At 43.8% G+C, this 13,395-nt stretch overlaps 1 protein-coding gene across 2 annotated transcripts in view; it reads left to right on the top strand.

Annotated features, from left to right (window-relative positions):
• LOC134789748 (cell adhesion molecule Dscam2-like) overlaps positions 1 to 13,031 on the top strand; it is a 74,492-nt gene extending 61,461 nt beyond the window's left edge. Inside the window, exons 15-33 of one of the 2 annotated variants that reach the window (XM_063760376.1) lie at positions 183 to 327; positions 410 to 558; positions 792 to 999; positions 1,076 to 1,301; positions 1,478 to 1,712; positions 1,929 to 2,056; positions 2,132 to 2,300; positions 5,740 to 5,866; positions 6,159 to 6,331; positions 6,430 to 6,612; positions 6,849 to 7,028; positions 7,204 to 7,392; positions 7,728 to 8,012; positions 8,236 to 8,368; positions 8,940 to 9,085; positions 9,348 to 9,518; positions 9,723 to 9,851; positions 10,332 to 10,467; positions 12,444 to 13,031. In XM_063760376.1, the coding sequence (XP_063616446.1) occupies positions 183 to 327; positions 410 to 558; positions 792 to 999; positions 1,076 to 1,301; positions 1,478 to 1,712; positions 1,929 to 2,056; positions 2,132 to 2,300; positions 5,740 to 5,866; positions 6,159 to 6,331; positions 6,430 to 6,612; positions 6,849 to 7,028; positions 7,204 to 7,392; positions 7,728 to 8,012; positions 8,236 to 8,368; positions 8,940 to 9,085; positions 9,348 to 9,518; positions 9,723 to 9,851; positions 10,332 to 10,467; positions 12,444 to 12,495 (3,164 nt within the window). In that variant the 3' untranslated portion in view covers positions 12,496 to 13,031. Of the gene's footprint in view, positions 1 to 182; positions 328 to 409; positions 559 to 791; positions 1,000 to 1,075; positions 1,302 to 1,477; positions 1,713 to 1,928; positions 2,057 to 2,131; positions 2,301 to 5,739; positions 5,867 to 6,158; positions 6,332 to 6,429; positions 6,613 to 6,848; positions 7,029 to 7,203; positions 7,393 to 7,727; positions 8,013 to 8,235; positions 8,369 to 8,939; positions 9,086 to 9,347; positions 9,519 to 9,722; positions 9,852 to 10,328; positions 10,468 to 12,443 lie in introns of both variants that reach the window. The other variant, XM_063760375.1, reaches the window with a different exon arrangement.
• Positions 13,032 to 13,395: the final 364 nt, after the last annotated feature.

Below are 13,395 nucleotides of genomic sequence, written 5' to 3'. Positions count from 1 at the left end.
TTGTTAATAATCATGAGAGGCTCTTAAGTATATCCTATGTCTAACATAGTCTAGTTTACTTTTACTTATGTCTGTTTTAGTGGCTCTCGCTTTTGTAAAATCTGTGATATACCAACTGAATATATTATCTGATCCTGAGTTGACTAAGTTACCTCATAATTGTGTATGCTGTACATCTACAGAGCCAGCACACTTCGAGTTTTCATCAAGAAACATGACAGTCAAGCGCACGGGGCAAGCAACACTGGTGTGCGAAGCGCGAGGTGATCCGCCGCTCGCGTTACAGTGGACACACAATATGAAACGTGTGGACTTGACCACATACAGGTAATTAGGAAAAAATTAAAACAGCCCCAAGTGCTTGTATGTAATGCAGACTAGTAATTTGAAAACCGCATTTTTGTTTCAGAGTGTCTGTCTCCGAGAAACGCTCAGACAGTGGTGTCAGTTCTCAACTAAACATCGCTCACGCCGAGCGACATGATTCAGGCGTGTACCGCTGTCGCGCTGAAAACGCTTACGGGAGAGATGAACTGCTCATCTACCTGGCGGTTCAAGGTAAGTACATTCCCTAATGATAATTGATAAATTAAATGCCTATGTAACTTCCTTATCGACCTCTAATACAATCTGTTTTTAATGAAAAAAATATCAATATTAGGTTTATATAATTTTGAATGGACGCAAAGAACACCAAATACCATCGAGTCTTGATTTACAACATGCACAATTAGCATGCGGAATAATCAGAAATAAAATTGTTGATATTGTACCTAAAGTATTTTTCATAGAATTCCCCGAAGCTCCCCGGGGGCTATTCGTAGCGCGCTCTGACACACGTGGCGCCACTATAGCCTGGCGACGAGGGTACGACGGCAACGCGCGGGTCCGAGTATACCGCCTGCAATACAGAGTCGTCGGTGACCGGCACAGACCCGACAGTAATGACTGGACCGATGCGCCTACCAGAGAGGTGCCGGCAGACAGAGTTTACGAAAAGTAAGTTCATGGGTCATCACAAAAAGTTCTTCGATGCTGACAAGCAATTGTTTTGATAAATTAATTATGGTTTTAGGCAAGAAACTTCAGATCCAAACGCAGAAACTACATTGGAGTATCGTGTAGAAGGTCTTCGACCTGCAACTGCGTATGCGTTACGACTCGCTGCAGTAAACGCTATCGGTGACAGCGATTACTCTGAGTCAGTTATAGTGCAGACTAAAGAAGAAGCTCCGTCAGAACCACCTCATAATGTCAACGTCCAAGCTACGGCCCCAGGAGAGCTACTAATTAAATGGGAGGTATGTTCAGCTGTTGGACACTTTCCTTTTACGTCTTATAATTTAACATACCTAATTCCAAACACGTAGTTAAACTAATCCAATGACCGCAGAAATGTACCTGCAAACCGTGGATTACCTATGGTAATTTTTAGAATTTTCCCTCTTATACTAGTTACCATGCTTTGTTACCCCAGGCACCACCTCAGGACTCATGGAACGGGCAGCTCCTTGGCTACGTAGTAACGTGGCGCGAGGCGGGAGCTAGCGACAACGCGACGCGGGCGCTGACTGCTTCGGGCTGGGGCGCCACGAGCGCCACGCTGGCTCCGCTGCGAACGCACGCGCATTACGATGTCCGCGTTAGAGCATTTAATGCTGTAGGTGCGGGGCCGGCTAGCGCGCCGCTCACAACTACTACTTTGGAAGGAGGTAAGAATGAAAAAAATAAATTATCTCCAGCCTTGTTATGCCCACTACTAACAACATAATTCTGTTACAAATATTGCACCATTCCAGCAAACCATCATCGATACAATTGGAAGGTTGCTTATGTTTACCCAAACGTAACTATGTGCTATGTGTTAAATTCATTGCAACTGAAATTCATTCCATAAAATATGTGATTAACGGTTTTTTTACCCATAGTGCCCGAGGCAGCACCTCAGCGTGTGCGATGCGAGGCTCTGTCCGCGCAGTCCCTGCGCGTGTGGTGGGAACCCCCTCCACCCGCACTCCGGGGAGGAGTGCTGCTCGGCTATGAAGTTGTATACGAGGTTAGAAAAAAAAATTGGAGTGACGCAGTAAAGAATTTTTTCAAATTGTAATCTCACCTAACAATTTTGTTATAGGCAATAGACGACCCATCAGGACAAGTTGAGACTCGGCGGGCAGGTGGTACCGAAGCTGTACTGCAGTCGCTACGCCGCGCCGCCAACTACTCGCTCGTACTTCGAGCTCGCACCGCCGCCGGGCCCGGTCCGCCTTCATCGCCGATCACTTGCACCACGCATGAAGACAGTTAGTATGTTTACATTAATCGCTTCAGGGAAGGTCTGGTGAAGATTTGGAGAGCAAGAGGCTGTCAAGCAGTTTTTACCTGGGCTGCGAGCCACCGGACTTGACTCATCCTCTTCATATGAATCATATGTCACTAAGCATATACGTAGTTAATGCTTTTAAAATCTTTGTATTAATATAGGTACCTACCTACTTAATCTATACATATAATAAAGCTGAAGAGGGTCGAAAGTCTGTACATGGAAGATATTCGAAAAAAAGTTGGCTGGAGATACTTAGAATCGATAACAGAACACGTTCCAACAGTTTTTAGAATTTTTGTCTGTTTGTCTGTTTATCTGTTTATCTGTTTGTCTGTTTATTTGAACGCGCATCACGTGAAAACGGCTGAACGGATTTTGATGCAAACTTTACTAATCTGTCGAGAACATCCCCGGCCAGGTTATAGGCTATAAAACTTCAACCCCTAAAAGGGGGGGTAGCCACAACACTCGATTGACTTAAGTTTGCCTCTGAATCTTATGGCGCTACTTAGGAAGGAGGGGCAAACTTTTTTCAAAGATGTGCTACCACTATTATATAGAGTACCCTGGTAAACTAACAGATGGCGCTGAATTTAATACGTGTTGACATGAATATGCCACCGAGGAAGGATTTTGCCAAATTAACTCTAACTTTAGAAGAGAGGGTACGGATATCAACAAATTTAATTGAATAATTATGTTGATTTAATAATACAACAAAATTAAACGACAGTAAATTAATTGTCCCTCATTGCACAGTGCCATCTTTTGGGGACAGTTCCCCAGTTTACTCAGTAGTAAACATTAACACATTCAATACCACTAAGTGCTACGGGTTACGCTCGTAGCGCGTAGCCACGGTTTCGTCGTATGTAGCGCGTAGTCGCTACGAACAGTGTACCCGACAGTCGGGTTCTTGGTGTTGAATGTGTTAAGTAATCAAGAAAACTAAAAATGAGTTTACATAGTTACGTAGTGGTAAAATAAACATACATATCAACATATAATTTTCTCCGTCATGAATTATATATACCTAATCGTAATTATATCGCATCCATATCAAATCCATATTCATACGTATACTACAGCATTTAATAATGGGTACTTTGAAAAAAAAAAACATTGACCTCTGTCATTTGCAGTGCCGGATTAACCCTTTTAAGCAAAATAAGCACTTGCTTAGGGCACCACGTCTAGGGCGCACCAAAACCGTAGGCAAAAAAACGCACAGGCTGCATCAGCATTGCAGTCGTCGTGGAGTAAGTACCTACATGAAACTTATATACGTGTACAAGTACCCATCTAATAACGAAGGGTCGTAGGGATCAAGTAAGAGAGTGAGGGTACGTAAGAACATCTCCAACGTAGGCTTTCGATTTGACCTTACGCGGAGGCCCTTAAAGTCATGGAAAAATATCTTGCTTTCGGGCTTGCGGCCAGCCGATTTTTTCGACATAGGTTACCGATTTTATAGCGAATTATGCTCTCTTGCACGCCAGATTTGTCGGCCAAGCCGAGTTGCTCCTTAGCCGCGATCCTGAGACCAAACTGTCAAAATGTTATAAGGGGCCCCGTGAAAGCCGAAAACTAAAAGCATTCTATCAAGTAGCGCTTTCGAGTGAAGCCAAAGAGCGAGCAGTAGAAGAGTCGTGATTACATGCATAGATTCGATTTCAAGCCACTCTTTTGCAGTTCGGCGTTAGGTCTTATGCGAGGCCTTCTGCCTTACGGCAAAGTTGATCTTCTGCCTTAATTACACTTGGGCGTGGATCCCAATCCAAGCTTTCCTCTTTCGCAGCTGGGCCTTCTGCCTTGCTCACACTTCGCCAATTCAATTCACTTGGTCAATTCCAAGCTCTGCTTTCTTGCATCTTTTCACCTCTCTTGCATCAAACAACCTCGCTGAGACCCTTAAATATCGAGCCCTATGCGAAGCTAGGCTGATAAAAAACTGTCCCATCCCTGCTCTGTATGAAATCCTGGATTCGCGCCTGGTTGGGACTAAAAGTAAAAATGTACAACTGTCTATCAAATTGTGTTGTTTATATCGAAAAATTTTCGCGCTCGCTTCGCTCGCGTTTTCAATAACTTTCTAAGATATGATAAAGGTGACATTCGGGTGGCGACTGCAGCAGCATTACTCTATTGCAACGTTACTGCTGTAGCACTGTCAATTTTCGTGATAATATTATGTGACTGATTTCCATACTAAAAGTAAAAATGTACAACTGTCTATCAAATTGCGTTTTTTATATCGAAAAATTTTCGCGCTCGATTCGCTCGCGTTTTCTATTACTTTCTATCATATGACAAAGGTGACATTCGGGTGGCGACTGCAGCAGCATTACTCTGTTGCGACGTTACTGCTGCAGCACTGTCAATTTTCGTGACAAAATTATGTAACTGATTTCCATACTAAAAGTAAAAATGTACAACTGTCTATCAAATTGCGTTTTTTATATCGAAAAATTTTTTGCGCTCGCTACGCTCGCGTTTTCAATAACTTTCTATGATATGATAAAGGTGACATTCGGGTGGCGACTGTAGCACCATTACTCTATTGCAACGTTACTGCTGCAGCACTGTCAATTTTCGTGATAAAATTATGTGACTGATTTCCATACTAAAAGTAAAAATGTACAACGGTCTATCAAATTGCGTTTATTATATCGAAAAAATTTCGCGCTCGCTTCGCTCGCGTTTTCAATTACTTTCTAAGATATGACCAAGGTGACATTCGGGTGGCGACTGCAGCAGCATTACTCTGTTGCTACGTTACTGCTGCAGCACTGTAAATTTTCGTGATAAAATTATGTGACTGATTTCCATACTAAAAGTTAAAATCTACAACTGTCTATCTATATTACGTTTATCGAAAAATTTTCGCGCTCGCTTCGCTCGCGGGAGAACGACGGGGGAAAGGCGGCCACCATGGTCTAGAACTGCTTAGGGCATCAAAATATCTTAATCTGGCACTGGTCGTTTGCGGAGTCAAACGATTTGGGACTCGCATTTTATACGCATTTCCATGCCTTCCCGAAAAATCGAATCATTCGCGAAAGTCTCGCAACGCATTGAGGTTACAAGGGGCACGTGGTCTTCCTCAGGAGTTTGAAGAAGACCACGGTGGGTGGCGCTCTAGCCAGGCAGGCCGCTTCGCTTTCGCTCGCGCGCGCTTACTTCAAGTTCCGCCTCCAGGGGATTAGCCGCTTACTGACACAGACCGAATTCCACGCGGGCGAAGCCGCGGGCACAGCTAGTAAAATATAAAACATTATAACAATTAACATGTTCTCGGTTTTCCTACACAACAGTTTATGACGACAAACATTGTTGTGCAGTAAAAAAATATTTATTCAGAAGGTTAAGCAAATCGTAGCTATGGGTTTTTACTCAACATAAATATTAATTACCAGTTCCAGGTGCGCCAGCAGACATCAAGGCGTTGGCAAACTCAGAGAGCACGATCATTGTCAGCTGGCTGCCGCCTGCGCAGCGGAACGGCCGAATCAAGCACTACACCGTTTACAGCAGGCCGCAGCGGTAGGTCAGAGGATTAAATCGATAAAATGTTGTTACCAAGTTATTTGCAAACTTGAAGAGCATGAATTTTGTCGACTTGTCGGCCATATAGGTGCGCAGCTAAACGGCCGGATAAAAAATCAACAAGACATACGATTTAAACGTTCTGAGTGAACGTAGACCTTCACCAAGAAGTTTTGGCCGAAGTGTGTCATGTTTCGGTGGTTCCGCGGCCGGCTCCCCGAGTCCCTAAAACGGCGGGGTTGCGATATCACAAATACACGAGTTTAAACTTCAGAATGGTTGATTGCAGGGTCAGCCCGCATAACCATCTCATGGTGATTCACAAAGACGAGGAAGAGGAGTTTTTCGCCGAAATACGTGGACTGCAAGAGCACACGCTGTACGAGTTCTGGGTGACCGCCGCCACTGCTTCAGGAGAGGGAGAGATGAGCGCCATCGTCGCCAGAAAACCTACACCAAGAGGTAAGTGGGAAATCAGCAGTCTAACCTAATGCAGATGAATACATTTCTTGTTCTTTGTATCACGTTTTGTACTAGCCACACTTCATTGCACTTTCCAGCTCCAGCAAAGATCCTCTCGTTCGGCCGTCGCATCGTGACAGCGGAAGGGTCACGCGTTCTACTACGGTGTGCTGCCGCAGGCTCACCAACACCGTTGCGCGTCTGGTCACGGGCGCGGCCAGCACCACCACTCGCTATAGATCCCAGGATCGTTGTTAAGGACCAAATCATCATTATACAGAGTAAGTTCTAATACCTGCTCATACTACGTGTCAGTGTTTCTTCGGCGCCTTTGATTTGTTAGAGTAGGTACAGCGATTTATAAAATCTCAACTTGACTTGTGTGTGTATGTTACGTGCATTTTACGTCCGCAATACCTAATAGGGGATGATTGATTGGCTACTTACCAAACTTTCTAGTTTATTTTTGGCCAATTTATTTTCTTGTTAATAAGTATTCATCCAACTATTATTTCAGAACTGGACCGCAGCCTGGCTGACAACTACACGTGTACAGTGAGCAACCCCTGGGGCGAGGAGCGGGTGACGTGGGAGGTTCGAGCGTTGAGCCCTGTACCTCGCCCATCGATCAGGCTGGCCGGTGCTGCGCCAGCGCGATTGTCATTGGCTTGGGATGCACCTCCTAGTTCAGTGCATAGTAAGTAATAGCTGATTACAAAATACATAAAAGTGTAGGTATCGATGAGCAACTAGGTGCGGTATATACCCGTTCCGTAGGTAACGAGAGAGTTCCGAGAGTCGAGTTTTATTGTTGTGTTGTTGTCACAAACAACAGAAGCGGTGCATTTAAACTGGCACTTCACATTCAACAGGCTACACGCTGGAGTGGACGCGCGCGAACGAAGCCGGCTGGGCCGTAACGCGGCTGCCGGGCGAAGTGCGCACGTACACGCTGGAGCGGCTGGCGTGCGGCGCTGCCTACCGGGTGCGACTGCGCGCGCACAACGCCGCCGGGCCCAGCGAGCCTAGCGACGAGCTCGTCGTCTCCACCAAGGGGGGACGTGAGTATTCACGCTTCTCCTCTCCTTTGTGAACGAAGCCAGCTGGGTCTCAAACACACAAACTCAGCGACAAGCTCATCTTGTCAACTAAGGGTGGACCTACCTCCTAATGAAAATTTTTATCGTGCGACATATTATTTTTAAAGAGTGGTTCAACAATCACGCCAAATTATGTAATTTGCTGGTTGTCTTTTCAACGGTCTACCGGGTCACGCGGATATTTTATGCAAAGTGCTTTATTATTTAGTAGAATCTACTATAATGTAGCTATCTACAGGCTACAATAGATGTGAAGACTATCCTTCACCGCATTTAAAATTACCTACTTTTTCCAGTTTCAAAAGCGGCAGCAGAAAAGGATCTCATCACCACCAACAGCACCTGCGTCCGGCTCAACCTCCTAACATGGGACAGCAACGGTTGCCCGCTGAGCCAACTCCAAGTTTCTATACGCGGTTTCGACGAGTCAGCGTGGCGGTCGGGCGCCGCGGCCCCCGCTGAACCGCTAGTGTGGTGCGACCTGAATCCCGCCACGTGGTATCATCTGAAAGTGGTGGCTACCAGTTCCGCTGGGACTACAGTTGGGACGTATTATTTTTCTACGCTTACTGAGGAGGGAGGTGAGTGCTGATATCATTTTCAATATTTCAAATGTCAAGATAAGATTGAGATCACAGAAAGCGTCATAAAACTTACCTACTTATACCAGTCTACATAAGTTCTTCTTGTCGTTAAATGTGTTGATTATTTTTAAAACTTCGCCTGTGTCTATATTTGCAGGCTGTAACTAATAACTATACAGTATACCTAATACCTAATAATTACTTTCATAATAAATTGCAGAGCGCATCCCGGCTCCAGCACACTTCCCGCCAGGTAGCGGCGGCGGCGAACACACTACATTAGTCATGGCTGGCACGGGTTGTGCTCTGCTCACCGCGCTGTTGTTGCTGGCTGTACTGGCGTGGAGGCGAAGGTTAGTAGCGTATCCCAGTACCTGGGCACTTCCCGCCGGGCAGCGGCGGCGGCGAACACACTACGTTAGTCATGGCTGGTACGGGTTGTGCTCTGCTCACCGCGCTGTTGTTGCTGGGTGTACTGGTATGGAGGCGAAGGTAATCGTAGGGTATCCCAGTACCTGGGCACTTCGCGCCGGGCAGCGGCAGCGGCGAACACACTACGTTAGTAAGCCGGCCCGGGCTGTGCTTTGCTCACCGCGCTGTTCTTTCTGGCTGTACTCGCGTGGAGAAGAAGGGGCAGAATTACAGCGTATTTCAAGAAAATGTGGTACGAGCCGTATTCTGCCTTGCGAAGCCTAACTAGGTGTGTTATATTAATAAGCTACGATAGCGTTAGTTTATTACGCACGGTGGAGTACCGTAGTAGTACAGAACTAGGTAGGAGGTACTCACTCGTAGTCTTAAAGTTATTTTGCGCCTGGAACAGTTAAGTTACCTACCTCATTAAAATCGAACATAACAAGAACTGGACACAAGTCTCAAGCTTGGTACGTCGACATGCAATTTAAATATTATATTTGGTTGCAGCGAACCAGCGTCCTGTTTACGCAAAGGCTACGAACCAGGTGAAGCGGAGGACAAAGCTATAGACCCTCGAGACAACCGCCGAAACTGCCAACAGGTTTACACCTCGTCGCCCGGCAAGCAGCCGCCACCATCGAAAGAACAGCAAGGTATCATTCGACTGACTACCTAATCCTTTGTTAGATACTAAAAATTTTATGACCGTTCGATAGCCATTTGTCTGACCGATCTGTCATTTTACCTTAAAATACCTACGGTAAAAACCATATAGAGGCCCCAGAAAACAAATCTACAACTTTTCTCTAATTTCCGTTTAACCGTTCTACTTTCGTAGATAAGTAGGTGTATGTACCTAGGTACCTACCTACGTCCAGATTTCAAAGTTCACAAAGGTTCCTTGCACGTTTACAGAAATGTACGAGATCAGCCCATACGCAACGTTCAGTATGTCCGGAGGCGCGACGGGGGCGGCGCGCGGTGGCGCGGCGACGGGCGCCACGCTGCGCACCTTCGGCCGCGCCGAGCCCGCGCCGCTCGCCGCCGCGCCGCCGCCGACCAAACAGCGCTCGCTCACTAACGCGGGTGGGTAAACTATTCTAACTCTATTAAAGATATGGTTTTCTCTAGATATCTCGCGCCAAAAAAATAACCCAACCTCTCTCTGCATCCATTTATATTGTGTACTAAGACCTACACGTCCAAATGTACTATGTTTATAACTTTACAAAAGTAACTCCTACCTTATTAATTAGTACCTATATCTGTAAGATTAATTCAAATTTCTAGACGAATACACACTATCACGAGCCATGACGCTGCTGGTGCGGCGTTCAGAATCGGACTCCGATTCGAGCGGTTCGCCCTGCGCCGAGTGTACATCTGGCTCGTACCGCATACCACAAACTACGCCTAAAGGTAGGTTTTGTTACTAAGTACATTTTATTCAGTAGATATGAGCTTACCTAACATATTGATTCAGTTGAAGTGTTTTTTTGTATTAATTACCAAGATGACTCAATAACAGCTAGTCCACTAAGAGATGTTCAATGAATTTCATGCCAGGATTGTATACCTACATTTATTTTCCTACAGTAAATGCTATTGGCAATTTATTAGATTATGAGGTCCAAGTACAGAAGTAAAATTGATCACTTTAAGAGGCACATTAGACACTTACATTTTAACGTGAGAGTACTGAATTTTCATACATATAATGATCTTTTATTGTGTCTCAAAATGCACTAGAAGACACTGCACCACTGTCATACAGATAGCCAAAAAAGAACATAATAAGACATGTATTATTTATTTATTTTGTATGTTCCTATAACCCTCGCTTCTAAAACCAAATTATGTATACGTTCTCAAAACAGTAGAACGTCTATATTTCAGTAGCAGAGGAGGTGTTCCGCGCCGTGACGGACTCATCGGCGGAGTCGGCGTCGACGGGCGACGCGCGCTCGCTGTCGGCGCGGGCGCACGACAAGGCGCGCCGGCGCCCGCGCCGACATCACGCGCCGCAAGCTACCAGGTGTGTAAGGACTAGAGATGCACCGGATATTAGGTTACTATCCGGTATCCGGCCTATCCGGCCCTTATTTTACTATTCGGCCTATCCGGCCCTTATTTACTATCCGGCCGGAATCCGGATAGTGCCCTACTATCCGGCCGGAATCCGGATAGTGCCCTACTATCCGGCCGGATACCGGATAGTAACTTTTGCTTGATTTCGGAGTAAACAAATTGGTTTTAAGAACCAGTCACGGTCATAATCGTACTCGTTTATAATTTAAAAACAATTTATAAATTCCACTCACTTGCACGCGCACTCATTTCGAACCTAGAAATGAGTCCGCGCGAAAGATCACTACGAAACAGGTCAAAACCTGCACAATGCGCACCTGGATAACCGAATTGTAGGTATAGTTCCGCCGGCCGAATATTCAGCGGCCGGATACCGAATATTCGGCCGAGAGTCAGGCCGAATAACCGGTATCCGGCCAATCAACTATCCGTTGCATCTCTAGTAAGGACCCGTACGCACCATTACTAAACCGCCAACTTACAGTTATAGAATTGCGGCAGGCAAGTTTGTTTTGTTTTTATATGTTCTTTATTTTAAAATATATATACAATATACAAAGTAATATGCTGTACTTACATTAAACCAAGCACTTACAAATCACGGATACACAAAATTACTTTCTCAGGCTAAACACCTATAAAAGTTTATAACATACATTTTTGGATATATTTGTTTAACATGGAATAAGTATTTAAAAGAAACTAACTATAATATAAAGGTATGAACTTATTAGTAGTAAGTTCACTTATAGCATGACACTTTATTTCTTATGGATTAATTTACGCAATATAAAAGCAATGCAATAATTTTTACTCATTGACGGTTAGCGAACAAAAATGCACATGCCACGCTACTCGTCCAGTATAAGATGAGCTGCTTCCATTACCACGGTGCTATGCGTGTAGCCGTTGCGAACGGGGGTCTTATTGCACCGGACGTGGCGCGATAACCCTCGTCGCTACTACAATCGTCAGGCGGGAAGAGAGAATAGTGATCGGGCAAGCGATAAGTACCATACCTATCGACATACGGCAAATCGGATATACGTGACTGCCCTATGCATGAAATTAAATTATTTGAATGGTTTTTAAGCTTAGGATTATTAAAGAATTTGGAAGATAATCTAATTATATAAGGTCGTAGTGGGACTAGTCCGATATCAACATGCAATTTAGCCAAATTTGTCCGAAAAGGTGTGTTAAAAGCTATTTTGACTGCCTTATTTTGAATGGTTTGAAGAATTTTATAGTTACTTGGGCATGTACTATGCCATGCTGGGCATGCATAAGTTAGACATGGACGAATTAGAGTAGTATAAATTCTTAACTTAGTAAAAGAGCTAAGGCTACTTTTCCTCTTCATAACTGGATGCAAGGCTCCCAACGCCTGAGCGCCTTTAACGCGGAGATTTGTTACGTGTTTGGTCCAGTTGACTTTACTATCAATTGTAACACCGGCAGGCAAGTGAATGTGCTCTGACAGTAGGTATAAACGTAGTAAATTACTCGTTGTACACACATCTAGTTTATTTTAAAGCATTAAGTCGGCTCGTTGAACTTATTTTGAGTTGAATTTTAATGAAATATAAGTATGTGTAGGTATAGGTACCATTCAATATTTACGTTATGAACCCAACTATTAAGCTACAAATTATAATAAATTATCAACTAAGTAGTAAGAAGAACAGTTTTTAGTACCTTTTGAGTTTGAAAGTCTTGTAATAAGGCCCTCTTAATCAAATCAGATCACTGCATCCACGACATCTAGCGCCTATTTCTGACACAGAGCACGCCGAGACTTTGCGAGTTTTGTGAGGGAAAACTCACCCATACCTGCACCCCTCTAGTGTTTCCACAACCCTCGCTGTTCCTACCATAAACGCTAGATGGCGTTGACATTAAAAACATTATTTCTGTTTTCAGGTATCAACAACGCCAAGAGCAAGAAAGGAGAGATTTTACGATACACGTTTAACATAGTGACAATAAAGACTGCTGTAAGCAAAAATAATCAGAATTATAGAATGTTACCTAGACAGATATAAAGATAAGTCTTAATAAGGACTGTAAATATTTCTATGAGTTTTGTAAATTTTATTACAAAAATCAAGGCCTATTTGGAATTAAAAATTAAGTCGGGACTCAAACTATCATCGATATAATGGAAATAGCAAAATTGTTCGAAAATTGTTTTGTTACATAGTTGTTAAGTACTTACCTATTTAAAATACCAGAAGAAAGATTTTTGAATAAAAGTTACTTATTATTCAAATCAAATTCAAATACAGTGTAGTTATAAACGAAACGTCTAAAAGTCGCATAATGGTAGCGCAAGGCGCCGGGTAAAGTCATGTAGTTCATCTATGGGTGGTATTCCATCTTTCCAATGTCATTGCGTCTCACTCTCTCATTAAGCAAAATGTGAGATAAAATACACATTTGACAAAGAAATTGGACATGGAATACCACCCTAAGTTAAATCTGCAGGGGGGTATGTATACTGTGGCAATGACATGGGCTGATTTAGACAGCGCGCGAAATCGCATGCGATTTCAGTTACATTGCGGACTGTTGGTTACGTCCAATTCGACCGACCGATCAAAAACGCAATGTAATGAAACTCGCATGCGAGTTCTCGCATCGTCTAAATCAGCCCTTATACTGGTGGTAATGTTTCGCAACAGGCATAACTTTTAGGCGGACTCTGACGATGATTTATATTTATATCGTGATTTAATTTTTTTTATGAAGACTTATTATTCGTTTTTAATTACGAGTAATGATGAAAATTAAAATGCAATAAAATTAAGGAACTGTGTGAATTTCTAAAGATGATCATGGATGTAAGGTATTGCCTACCTAAATTAAAAAGACA

The sequence above is a fragment of the Cydia splendana genome, chromosome 4 (genome assembly GCF_910591565.1).
Source record: "Cydia splendana chromosome 4, ilCydSple1.2, whole genome shotgun sequence".
In the NCBI taxonomy this organism is placed as follows: Eukaryota; Metazoa; Arthropoda; class Insecta; order Lepidoptera; family Tortricidae; genus Cydia; species Cydia splendana.
This window is presented reverse-complemented; position numbering and strand designations above follow the sequence as displayed.